Raw genomic sequence first — 14,437 nt, 5'->3', positions numbered from 1 at the left:
ATGTGTTGTTGTTAGATCTTTATCTTTAAATAATAATAATAAAGAGAATATAAATAAATGAACCTTTTTCTTCCAGTTGCCTGCTCGACTGTGACCGTGACGAAATGCCAAGCTGCCCTGAAGACCCTGCAAGCGTTCCCGTTCTTCAAGCCGACCTGCCTCTGCCGGGAACCGAACGTGGATCCTGAGTGTAACTCCTTCCGCGACTTCCTGTTCGACCATCCCTGCGTTTTCGTCATGAAGAAGGGTACGTAACATACATGCATGATATCTTAAAAACTGACCCTACCTCAACATAATTCTTAAAAAAAATTTCTTCTGCATTGTATTGGAAAAGATTAGAAGAGATTCTATCGTGTGTTCCGAAATCCTCCTATTTTCTTCTGGTTTGTTTCTTTACCAGTCATGAGTCAGTTATCCCACAGAACTTATTTAGCCTTTGCAGGCTTGGTTTTATTGATATTGGCTACGCAGAACAATAAATTGCGTTGATGGGAAGAATTGGGAATAAAAACTGTTACAAATTACTTGATCGTCATCGGATCATTTAGTCAGCAGGAACACCATCTCATGACCCTCTCCAATATATCAGAGGAAATAGAAGGATTTGACTTACACTCCCCATGCTATTACCTAGCCTGACTAATATAGGCAGCTTTCTGTCGCCTCTTACGTCATTCACTTCCACGAAGCGACATCGACCTTGGGAAGAGATGAGTTGACCTATTCAGCTCTAAAATCTTTAAATTACTTGGTATTCTTGGTATTTTTTACTAATATTTCTTAACCCTTCCAGAGAAAGACCCGTACCCAGTGGAGACCCTGCCGACCTGCACCTATGCCCTGAGCGTCTGCCACAACGAGAAGGCCTGTTCCGTGCTCTTCGACCGGTTCAAGAATGCTTGCAAGGCTCGCGACGGAGAATGCCGTATGGATGACAGGTTAGATAGATACTCTTTATTGCACATCACACAAAACTAACAAAAAAAGAACTGAAGAAAAAGAGGAAAATAGATAATTCAAGTCTTTAAGTATATTCTGCTGAGAACCATGTCTTCAAAGAAAAAGAGGATTTTGGCAGGCTGGCTTCATGTCGAAGATGAACTCAAATCTTTTATCGACACACCTGACTATTATAATGATGATGTTGTTGCCCTGGATGTTATTTAGGCTATATTAGCAACATTGCACTGCCTTAAAGTTTATGTCACACAGCGGACGTTGTGTTAGTGATGTGATGACTCAAACATATTGACAACCGCAAGTTTGTGTAGATATGTGTATCAGTTTCTGGAATACAGAAGCTCGGTACCTACATCGTGGCTACTAGATATCTAACTAAAAGTAACTTGTGCAAAGTAAGCGTATCAATCATACTTATCTAAGTGTGTAATATATACATACATATACGCTCTATGTGAGAAATCATAAAACAGTAAGCATTATCTCCGCTAAAAAATCGTCATTTAATCCAACTCAGACTTTCACAGCACATCAGTTACCCGTAATTACACTCCTGAGGATCAGTGTGTGTCTCATTAATAACTCAGTTAATCTGAACTTAGACCTTAAGTAATAAGCAAAGTTATTCCAAACTTCGGCCTTTCAAACCTAGAAAACTTGAAAAAAAATAAGCTCGAAAATTCTGGGATTCAGCCGATTAATACTGAATTTTATGAAGTGAATTTTTCGAAGTTTAGGTCTTATTTTAATTAGTTGTAATTTGTGATGTGACTGTGATCCTTTTTTATACTCTGGACTGGGAAATTCTATTCTCGGGACTGAAAAATTAAAATAATCTGGTTAATGGTATTCATTTTCCTTATTCTGTATTGTGTGTGAGTGGGTAACTTGTAAGTAGTTTTATTTTAATTTCACATTGTAACAAAGGTTTATAACGTTATTATTAGTTATGAATTTTGTAAAAAAATATGATAATTTACTTTAATTTTATGTTATGTCCTCGAGCTAGGAACAAGTCTTTGTGTCATAGTTATAGCACAGATTTCTAATAAGTTACTGATATACAGGGTGTTAGGTAAATGGGTATATGAGCCGACACTAGCCCATGTTAACATGGGCATATAAATGGTATGGTGAAGTCAGAAATTTGATATCATCATTTTTTTTTTTCATACAAAATAAATTTTATTAAATCCGATTTGTATGAAAAATAAAATAATTAAAATGAAGATAACAATTTTCTAACTTCACCATAATCACCATACCATTTATATGACCATGTTCACATCGGCTAGTGTCGGCTCATATACCCATTTACCTAACACCCTGTATAGCTCACAGAATGATACAATTTGACAAAAATTAGAATATTCAAAATGGCTCCCACTTTGTCAGACCAATGAAACTTCCAAATAGCCTTTCAAATTTAATAGAGCAGTTATTTTCGAAGCATCAGCCCAGTTGTGTAAAGGTCTATTTTAAACGGGAGGTCACCGTCCTCCGTTTATTCCGGTACGGAGGACAGGACAGGACAGGACAGGCTTAAATTTGGAGATTAGTATTGACCCGGGACGAAATGCAACTGAAACTGTTTTAATGCAGGGCTGAAATGTATGTAAGTATGCTTAAAGCAGTGGCTAGCATAGATTTTGTTTGAACAAGGTGTTTTAATAGGTACAATTATTTTATACAGAATGATTTTGTAATCAGTATCAATTTTTTTAATAAGCTCTGATTCTGAGTCGCTCCTAAAAATTTGGATACTGATAACAAAATCACCCTGTATGATCATACTTTAGGGGAGACTGAGGAGAGTTGTAACCGGTTCATTGCAACAAAGGCAATGTCTCTAAACCTTTGGCTGTTTATCGAGCTAGAAACTTCAAAAATTCGTTGCTCATTCAACACTCCACAGTTTGCGCGAAATTGTCAGCTACTGTCATAGGCGCAGAGAAATTGGCTCTATGATAACTCCCCTTTGCAGCTTTGTTACAACTCTCCTCGAATCAAATCGCAATATTTTCTTAATTTAATTTAACATTTGCAAACGAGATTCGCTCGAAAACATAAAAATTATCTTCATTTTAACTTAGACACTATTGAGACTAGGGCTTCCAATCCCGCAATACCGAGATCTCGGTATTCCGGGATCCCGCATCATTTTTTAGTCCCGCGTGCTGCGGGATTACGGGTGCGGGATCCCGCGGGATTTGCGGGACTGTAAAGAGACATGCGCACGACCATTCGCGACCGCGATCGGTCGGCTACTGACTGCTGGCAGGGTTGCCAGATATCAGCTAACTCAATTCGCCTAATTTTTCCTACCGAGTAGCCTAAATCGCCTAATATTTTTTTTCTTAAAGTAGCCTAAATTCGCCTAACATTTTGAGCTAAGTATACAAAAATTGCTTATACAAATACATATCAAATCGACACATTAATGACAAACAGCTGTTTATCTCTTTCTAACTTACCCATGGTGACGTATGAAAAAAAAGATATAGGTGTACCAGAATCTCATGGCAAATAGGGAAAATAAACTTTGTTGAGAGCAATACTGGGGAAATTGGAATAAACGATCTTGATACTGTTTAATTTTTTACTTTTATGACTTTAATATTAATGAACATGAAGTACGAATATACATTTTAGGTAGGTATGTGTATGAAGAATGTTGTTATACATCGGGAAAGTGTCTTGAAAAATAAATAAATCGTATTATTAATTTAAGTAACTAATTTTATTATGCATCATACTTTTAACTTATCACTTCATTCAGAACTAGAAAACGATTCTAAGAACTCCACTTGTAATTTCTTGTTCTTCAATAGATGATCAAAATAAAGAGATAAAATCTTTTTCAATTTTCTTTACATGGTCATAACATTTTGACCATTCCCCTGCACCAATTTGTGAGATATACCTGAAAACCCCGATAAAGCAGCTATTAAGAATAATATAAAAAAACATAACCCTCCTTGTGACGTAATTGGGTAATAAACTAAATGTATCAAAATATTTCAGTCCAACTTACTGTCAACTCGACGACGCGCTTTAGAATCAAAGATTGACTTTGAATTATGCCTTATTTTACAATTCACATTGAAAACAATATGACTTGATTGAGCTTTTTCGATTTTTTCACAAAAATAACAAATAGTCAAGAAGAGATTACAAAATTTTTGCAGCGGCTGACAGATTTCATAATTTTCTTTGACAGGTGACAATTAAACCATAGACAATTGCCATATGAAAAACACACTTTTCCAATATTTTTGTTTGCCATGAGATTCTGGTACACCTATAGATAATGTTTGGTCAGTACTCATTCTGCCAACATTTTCGTGTGAAAATGTGACGTCCCTAACAACCTGACTTGTGCCGAGTACATACAAGATTTAAGAAAACAATGACCGCAATATAGGCAATCAGCTAACAACTACACACACACACAAACCTGTCAGCTGATTGCCTATATTGCGGCCATGTTGTTTTCTTAAATCGTGTAAAGCCCAGTCCGGGAGCACGTAGAATTTTGTCCAATAACCCCTAGCTACCCATCCTTATCACTCGCGCGTAATTAAATTGCTGTCGCGACTGTGCGACTGGCACCCGCAGTGAGTGTGCGAGCGCGATAGCAACATAATTACGCGCGAGCGATAAGGATGGGTAGCTTGGGGTCATTGGACAAAATTCTACGTGCTCACAGACCAGACTATATTTTAAGTGTGCTGCTTGTAAGTGTGTGCGTTATGTATGTACTGAGCAGTCTGAGCACGTTTATTTTAAAGTTACACCAAGTCCATGAGATATACGTACTATCGGCAACAGTGTTAACTACGTATTGCCGGTCATGTCGTCTCATTCTATCGCAAAGAATTACCATTTGATGAGAGCGAGAGCAAAACGGAAATGGATAGAACAATGTGGCCGTATGTACGGCAGTGTACGCAATAGCTCTATCTCACTCCTATAAAGAGTGAGCAAATGGAAATAACGATGGATGTCTCAGATTAAGTGTTACAATGGATGTGCATACAGCATTTACGTATTTCTTTTTCCAAGGTAATCCTGAAGTAGCCTAAATAGCCCGATCTTTTTTTCTAGGTAGCCTAAATGGCTACCGGTAGCCGTTTGCATTTTTTGGTCGCCATTTGACCCCCAAAGGTAGCCTAAATGGCGAAAATTCGCCTAATCTGGCACCACTGACTGCTGGCACGGCGCGGCTCGGCGTGTCGCTCGCTGCCGTACTCTCAATGCGGGGGCGGGGAGCGGGGAGTGGTTTGTGATGCGAACGAGTGTCATTTGTCTATATTTTTTACAACTGCTAAGGTAAACAAATATTCTCTTTCATTCAACGGCGCGAAAAATTGATAAATACTTAAATTATTGCTTTTCTAGTATATTATTAAAGTGTATTGGTGCTAGTTATACTATGATTAAACATTAAAATGTCCAGTATAGTGAAATATAATTCTTTTGCGAGTAATTCGTTTGTTTGGGAACATTTTCTTAAATCTGAAGATGGATTATCTGCAAAATGTAAACGTTGCAAGACTATTATCAAAACCACTGCTAGGTCCACGAAGGGATTACATGTGCATTTAAAATCCAAGCATCAAATAGAGGACTTAAACAAAAAAGTACCCGAAAATGCTGCATCGTCATCAAGAAAAACATAGTATTTCATGTTAAGTTGATAAATAAATATTGTTTTAACTGTAATGTCTAACATTATAATATTTTAAGTTAATTGCAATTGTATTATATATTATAAAAGTTATAAGTAGGTAGACTTTAAGATTTATAAATTTAATTATTGTTAATAATATTTAATAACTGTTATTTTGTATTGCTGTGCCCAACCGGGTGTGCATTTGTATGTTAGTACCTAGTACCTAACAATATACAGTGTATCCATTATGTGCAATAAATAAATAAATAAATAAATAGTGTGAGTACAAATTTGTCCATGTTATCTCCAGAATTACCGTCGCCTTCAAAGAGGACGAAAATTACCCATCATTTTCCAATCCAAAACAGTGAAAATTCAATGGAAGAAAGGGTTGCACGTATGACTGCAAAGGACGGATTACCTTTGAGTGTTTTCGTCACCTCAGAAGATTTACGAGAATTGTTTAAAGCTAAGGGCTTCCTCCTGCCTCGATCGTCAACAACTATTCGAATGATGGTTATGAATTACGGTATGACTCTTCGTATGAAAGTTGTCAATGAATTGATGCAATTGAAAGAAACTGGCCACCGTTTCTCGCTTACTTTTGACGAGTGGACATCTTCAAGTAACAGGCGGTATCTAAACATCAACGCACATACCTACGCAAATGATCGTGCTTTGTTTTGGAATTTAGGACTTACTCGTATTTTTGGAAGTATGCCAGCAACCGTTTGCGTAGAGACTTTAAGAAAGAAATTAAAGAAATTTGAAATTGACTTAGATGAAGATATTGTAGCAATTACAACTGATGGAGCGTCAGTTATGGTTAAAACCGGTAGTTTGGTCCCTGCATTTCAACAACTCTGTTACGCTCATGGTTTGCAACTTGGAATATTAGACGTACTTTATAAAAATAATGAGTCTATTCGACAAGAACCAATTGATGATGATATACTTGACAATTCTGAGGCTGAAAGTGCTGAAACAAATGACAACGACGGCAGGCCAAATATAACTGAAAATAGTGGATTTACGGTTGAAGCTGTGTCTTTTGAAACAGAAGGAGAAATAATACCTGATTTTAAAGATATCATCAATAAGGTTCGAAAAATTGTACGTATGTTTAAATGTTCACCCACTAAAAATGACGTGCTTCAAAAATACGTCAAAAATGAATTTGGACGGAAAATTGAGTTAGATGGAGATTGCAAGACAAGATGGAGTAGTTTAGCTGTGATAGTTGAAAAATTTAACAAACTAAAATTGTGTATTGCTAAAACCTTAATTGACCTGGGTCTTAGTGCGAATATTGAGTATAGATTTTCACAACATGAATTTGATGCATTAGTGAATTTAGAAAATACCCTGAAGCCGGTGAAACTTGCTGTCGAAGTACTTTGTCGTCAAGATGCGACGCTGATTACCGCTGAGGTTACGCTAAAATTCATGATTAAAAAGCTGGAAGACGATAATTCAGCGTTGGCTTCAAAACTAGCTTTATCTTTGCGCCGCCGGATTTTACAACGACGAACAAATTTGAATGCACTTTTGATGTACCTTCAAAATCCGTGTAATTACTGTGCGTCAAATGACGATGAAACATTCTCTCTTCCATCGAAAAATTTACTTCGAAAACAAATTAAAGAATTCGTCATGAGAATGAAGTTCGGCATTTTAAATTCACCTGAGACGGAGAGCAATGACGAGGAAGGTCTTCTTCAAGGGACAAACAACTGTGAAGTTTCGCCATCTGATCCTGATCTTACTTTACAAGAGGAGTTGGAGTTAACTATATCATCAGCATGTAACGTAATTTGCCCGTCACCATCTCGTGCTAACAGTCTCGAATCGATAATAAAAAAAGAAATTACTCTTTATGAGTCCGGAGGGTCAATGGGGAAATATCTCACATTTACATATAATTCTTTAAAAGGAATACCACCGACTAGTGTGGAAGCCGAAAGAGCCTTCTCTGCTGCTGGCTATATTGCCTCTAAAATACGCTGCAGCTTGGCAGACGACACTTTAGACATGCTATGTTTCCTTCGCAAACATTTCCAATTGAATGATAAAAAAAATATTAAAGACACTAAATAATTCTTTATCATTCAGCTGAAACTGTTTTTTTTTATTGTACTTGATTGAAGTTGATTGTATTTTTATATTTGATCTCAGTAATTGAAGTGTAATTTGATTGATCTCATTAAAACGTTAATTAAAGTGAAATTTCGTTGATTTAATTTGATTAATGTATTGTTTTATTTGCCTCACATAATATTTTTCATAATTATATGCGGGATCCCGCCAATACCGGGATCCCGCGGGATTTGAATTCCAACTCCCGCCAATACCGGGATCGAGCATGGGGTGCGGGATTGGAAGCCCTAATTGAGACAGTGCTCTCTTTATCGAAATAATGTTTATTACCTTTACCTGTAAAATGTCAAAAGTCAATCATCTAGAACAGCGGTTCCCAAACTTATTTTGTCTACTGCCCACTTTGAGAATAAATTCTTTTTAGCGCCCCCATTTGTAGTCGAGTGTCGAGTGCTCAGTCGGTGTCTAAGAGTCCTTCTAGTAAATGACGCCTCCCAAGCCTCTACACAACGTCCCATTTTTTTTCTGGGTCTCTTACCGCCCCCCTTTAAGCCTGCAGCGCCCACAAGGGGGCGTTATCGCCCACTTTGGGAAAGACTGATCTAGAAGGTAAATATTTACTTAGTACTTAATCTACCATACCGCTGTATGAATCAAATATTTTATTTACCTGTAAAACTGCGTGCAACCGAAAAGATGTCGCACGAAAATATCAAAATACATTTCCCCAAAACGACAGCCAGTTTTAAAATTGTCGGCATTTTACACGACGTTATCTGGTGCGGAGGTAAAGCTTTCGATCCACTTTTTATGTTGCTTGAATTGACATACCTCCATTAAATTTTACTTTTATTTATGTGACTAAAAAATTGCGTGATAATTTGGTCTATCGAAAGAAAAATCAACCCAAGATGGAAGAAGATTTCCAACTATTGCCCAATCTAAAAACCTTTTCAGTCATCTGTACTTATCCCGCTATGGAACTGAAGAGAAGTCGATATATGTATTTTAAACTCCTTTTAAATTTTCTGCTTAAATTCCTAGCTGGTTTCAAGACAGCAAGCTATCTCAAGTATTAGTTAGGTTAAATTAGTCCAAAGCTGAGCGAAGAGAGGTGTTGTAGAATAATGAAATCTGATTCATTATTCAAACACAAATCTCCTCTCCGCTTTAGTGAAAAGTGTCACCAAAAATTCATTGGTTTGCGACCGTATCTTCACCATTATAAAGTAGAGATGAAACGGATATCCGGTAACTATCCGGTAGGCCGGATATCCGGCTTAAATTTACTATCCGGCTGGATACCGGATAGTAACTCACTATCCGGCCGGATACCGGATATTAAAAAACTACGACATTTTTCTATTAATACAATGAAATACATTAATCTTTGACGTAGAATGGCTTATAATAATGACGGCTTTTATTTAAAGTCCAAAAAGTTACAAAAGTCTTTATTAAGGCCTTTCAAAAAACTTTCTTTTTTCTGGGCTATTCACTCTAATGACGAATACATAAATAGTAAACATCTGTTAATGTCGAAATATTGCCAAATAAAAAGGCGATATTTTTTTCACTGATGTTCTGGTGACAATATGATGATGCAGTTCAGTTAGATTACGCAGCAAGTAAACTAATTTAATTTCCGCTATATAATCACACACTCACTATAGCAACCGAAATCACCTGAATTGATCTGCCCCCTAGACAAGTGGCAAAATCTGACATTCTATTCGGACGGATTCGATTTTCGAAAAGTGTGACTAGTCTAGTCTACTAATAGACCCACTGATCGCGTTCGAAGCACCTGTGCAGCGCTAAACTCGTCACGACATGCAACGAGACAATGGGCCAACTATCCGGCCGCCGGATATCCGGCTATCCGGCCTAGCAGCTGGCCGGATATCCGGTATCCGGCCAAACAACTATCCGTTTCATCTCTATTATAAAGTTCAAATTGATGTAGGCTCTACTGCCACCAGAGCCTGGTTAAGGGTTAATCGTTCAATCGGTTGTTAACACTCCACTTCCAGGCCTTAATCAAGTTTTTAACACTCCATTTTCCTCCAGGGAAGCGTGCCGCGAAGCCTGGGCTGGTCTCCGGCTCTCGCCACTCTTCGGTTGCATCTGTCCCAACACCCACATGAAGAAGCGATGCGACAGGATCTTTGCGGTGGTCAACCACAACCCCTGCGTTGGTAAGTAAGCACCGTGCTAGCAAGATGGACTGGTTCTGAGTGAGAATTTTTGAGGGTTAAAATCTGAAAGGGTCATATGACATAATTATTTAGATAGATTGCCCACTTTGAAAAAAGACTCGAAGTTTGCCTTGTAAGAAATTGTAGATCTATGCTACTATTAGCATCAAATATCTAAGAAGTTTTATACATAAAAGCATAGCTTAATTGACTCATAAACATTGATAGAGTTAATTTAATAGATAAAATGTGCGGAATTGAAATTACTAACCTAGAGCTCATACCACTAGGAATTATTACAAAAGAGACTGTTTCTTACGCTGCTTCTTCGTACATATCATCGTATCAAAGCCGTGATATCATACGGTTCATACATTAAAAAATCTTCAGATAACCAGGTAGGAAGGCAGTTTAGTACTCCAATTTTGAAGAAAACAGTTTTATGATAAAGTTTAGCCAGTCCCTTTGGCAGAAATATATTTAGATTGCTTAAATCTATGGTATCAGGAAATACTTAAACTGATACTTTGATACCTGAAACGTTTTCACACTATGTCTTATTTTTAAATGAAGGCAATGCTTAATAAATATAGAAAAACAAATACCTACAATATCACCGTGGAGCTGACATTAATTCTCCAAATTGATACTGAGTGCTTCGTAATTAATTTTCCAGGGAATTTTTTTCCCGATTCTCCCCGTCCTAAGAGAGGAAGTTGAGATGATCGTATTTAGTTTTTGAAAGTAATGTTTGTCACTTAGATCCCAAACTGTTCTGAAAGTAACATAAAATTCGTTTGTAGGAGTGTGGAAAAAAATTTTTTCAACTTTAACTACCGTCGAAATCAATGAAAAAATATTTTTTTCATATCTTCTCCATTATAGGAGCAAGACCTTCTCTAATTTACCAGAGGCAAATGGAGACTTGATGCACCTTGATGTTCGAATATTTATCTTCTTTAGGGTGGATTCGACCAAACAAGAGTAAATATTAATCTCAGAATAAATCGTCAGTTATTCAACATTTTGACATTTTCCCATACTGAAACTGTCAATGTGCCAGTTATACCAGGAGTTATTCTCGGATAAAAGTTTGGTCGAATATTTATTTATTTTAGATTAGAGTTAATAGATTTATCTAGGTACAGTTACAGTACAAAATAATACACATACTACACAATAATATGTGATCGCGGCTTCTTTTAAAAACACAAAGCAATTTTTATCTATAATCCATAATAAAGATCAACAAACAACATCTTATCTAACTCCAAACTCCAAAAAGCATTTGTCTAATTCCAATAATAAGCCATCTAGAGAGACCTCTTCAATAAGCCGAGCCAAGCAAACATATAGGATTTCTTATACATATAATAACCCTTCAGCAAACTATTTTCATTAGACCAATATACCGAATCGCAGAGCCCTCCGTAAGCACTCAGACCTAATATAATGGACTTGGGTAGGCTGACCCTGATTTGGGACGTCGTAGGACTCGTAGGACAACAATCAGTCGCAAATTCCTTGAAAAAACGCTGTTCACGCATGATATGTTCTTTGAAGCTGAAGGAATTAAATTATAACGAAATTACCATAACTTGGACATTTTGAGTCAAGTCGTAATTTACAAAAATGTCTATATCAGGGGTGGCCAACCGGTTGATAGCGATCGACCGGTCGATCGCGACTATAATTTCAGTCGCTCGTGGCAAGGCAAAAAATACTACATGATTGTGTACTAAACTATGCTGTTTCATTTAAGATTTCAAGAAGTATGTAAGTGGTAAATCGCCCAGGGTTTCGTTAGGAAACAGTAGATCTTATGTCTAATCAAGTTGGCCACCCCTGGTCTATATCGTGCGATAAATAATCGAACCGGCGATCCACAGTGTAGAAGCTGTGGGATCTTAGGCACTGTGACACGTTGTTTCATACGAATCAAAGTAATAAATATGTTTATATTATCGACATCCTACAATATCTGTCCTAGTGTTATGCAACTTTTATTAGAGAGAGTTCGCTCGAAATATCCCGCAATCCCGTTTAAAACACAACTCATTGCCACCCTACTGGTAACGAAGTATCCCGAAAGCAATGGAGCCCATAACTTCGGATTCAATATAGTGTATTTGATTCATTTCTTATAATCTCCGCGATTTCTTATTGCGAATCCCGAGTCCCGGAAATCCCGCGTTAAATCCCGGATGCGGGAATGCCGGGATGGTAATCCCGCGCTCATCCTGCGACCGCATCAACTTTCAATCTTTTGTAAGCCCTGTTAATTCTATGAATGGTTAGCAAGTTTTTTTTTGGTACCAAGGTTAACAGGAAACTTACAACAAAGTATAAATAAATACGAATGAAAATTGAAACGAATAGCGATTATCTAGTAAGTGTGAATTGCAAAATTTTGGTCTTGTAATTTCTCTTAAAGGGCTAAAGAATTCGGAATAATTCTCTAAAGAAAAAAATTATTACAATTTACAAGAAATAACTAAAAATATATGAAAACGTGGTTTCCCTAAACAAGTTAAATAAAAAAGTACAGACACAGAATAAGTAATAGTACAGGTACAGAAGGATTACTCCGCAAAACGATTTAAATAAATGCGAGTCTTGCTACGCGCGATACAGTGGAATTCAGCTCGCACAGCACTACGTACCTACAATTTTATTCACCTACAAGTTTTGTCTCTTTCTATCGCGTGCCTCTGAACTCTTCTTACGCTGTTAGGGTTGCTGTCTAGTGAAAAAATAATTAATCTACTTATGTATTTGTAATGAGGTACGTACACAGTAGATAAATCAAACAGTACGGAAGCTTCATACAAACGCTCGAAATCAGACTCACGCACACAGACGCACGCTTTACACGAGCTCTAAGCGAACCTCGCAGTCCATCCGTCGCGAGTGTCGCGCGCGTTGTGTTTTTAATAATAATTTTATTGCATGCACTGTCCGCTGTATTTTTAAAAAACATGCCACGAGTGTATTGCGTAGTTTATGGCTGCTTGAACTCGGCATCTTCAAAACCAGAACTTTCATTTTTAAACTTCGTAATAATTCTGAATTGTAAAAATGATTAAATATTATTACTTTTTAAATAAAGTGCTTACATCTGATTTTGTAATAGTTCTTTTTAAATTACGTAATTACGCTTTTTAACAATTTATGAGTGTTCTATTTGATAAAGTAATTTGCTCCGCGCGCTTTTGTACTAAGTGATGAACTGTATTTGAAATGAGGCAATAGCTATGTGAAAGTAAGTATCCGGGTATTTTATTTATGAGAATAGAATATCTTCTACCGGCCTCTAATAGTAGATAGACTTAATCAATTTATTCGATTATGTATTCGATCATTATAGAACCTAATTAACGTTTTATTTTTATGTTAACTACTTAGTCAATTCATTTATTCCATTAGGTATTTGATAATTAAAAAACCTAAATAAACGTTTTAATAAATAAGTAAGTCAGAACCTTATTAATTTTATAAAGATTAAGAGTGCCAACCCTAACACTCAGTTGAAGTGTAGGTATTTAACTCGCCGAAAGGGCTAAGTTTCCGTACTGCTTTAGCTCATATATCTACTGTGGTACGTATGTAGGTAAGTATGCATTCATTATGGAAAACCTTGGGAGAGGCCTTTGTCCAGCAGTGGACGTCATTTGGCTGAAACGAACGAACGAATTCTGAGCAGTAGTCATGGTAGGTTAGGTTCCTATACTATCCTAAGAATTATTGATTACCTACATGGCCAACATACCTTTCAGCATCTTTGGGAAGCGAAAAAAAAAAGATAAATCCGGTAGATTTCTTTTCGAATTTAAACACCCGAACGCCGCACAATATTTCTTTCTCTTTATTAGTCTAGTAGAATTAGCTTTTAAATCGGAAATAATTCCTACAAAAGATTTTATTGCTTTAATGGCTTCATTGGTTGTGGTTGCCCATTAAGACTCTCCTAGGTTTTCGACTTCGACGGAGTTGTGCTTAAGTGGTGGGGGCCCCCGAAAGGGGCGCTTTTTCGGTTTTCCGATTATATCGCGTAAAGGACTTACCCTATCGAAAAGTGGTCTTCCTGACGGTTGAAGGGCATTTAATCCTGCATTAGATAAGACCAAATTCATATGTTTTGGACAAACCGTTCTCGTGCAAATGTTCGGCAAAGTAGAAAATATGTGTATAATTAATGACCCTCTCCACGTCCAATAGCTCGTCACCCGTAGGCTCCCAAGCCTTGTAAAGGGTCGCCTTAATCAGCGTATCCCTGTCTAGGCTCACGAGTTGGATTCGCTTATCCTTGTTCGTTCCAGCCGTTCCTTAACTGCGGTTGCTTCACCTCTTCCTGGCATTCTCCTGAACGACTCTGTGTTACCTACTGTGGCTGCCCCTCTTCCTTGTACCCTCCTGTACGATTGCATTGCTTAGCCATATGCTTGGTCCAAGGTTCGACGCCACAAAATCAACTTCGTAGGCGTGAAAATAGTTAAAATACTAT

The 14,437-nt window shown here is 37.2% G+C and overlaps 1 protein-coding gene across 1 annotated transcript in view; it reads left to right on the top strand.

Annotated features, from left to right (window-relative positions):
• The window catches only part of LOC135084037 (uncharacterized), a 69,391-nt gene that overhangs the window by 14,686 nt on the left and 40,268 nt on the right, over positions 1-14,437 (top strand). The window contains exons 3-5 of the mRNA XM_063978779.1: positions 77-247; positions 797-941; positions 9,806-9,933. Of these exons, the coding sequence (XP_063834849.1) occupies positions 77-247; positions 797-941; positions 9,806-9,933 (444 nt within the window). The remainder of the gene's footprint in view (positions 1-76; positions 248-796; positions 942-9,805; positions 9,934-14,437) is intronic.

Source organism: Ostrinia nubilalis, chromosome 25 (assembly GCF_963855985.1).
Source record: "Ostrinia nubilalis chromosome 25, ilOstNubi1.1, whole genome shotgun sequence".
Classification (NCBI taxonomy): domain Eukaryota; kingdom Metazoa; phylum Arthropoda; class Insecta; order Lepidoptera; family Crambidae; genus Ostrinia; species Ostrinia nubilalis.
The sequence above is the reverse complement of the archived record's forward strand: the minus strand, read 5'-3'. Positions and strand labels throughout refer to the sequence as shown.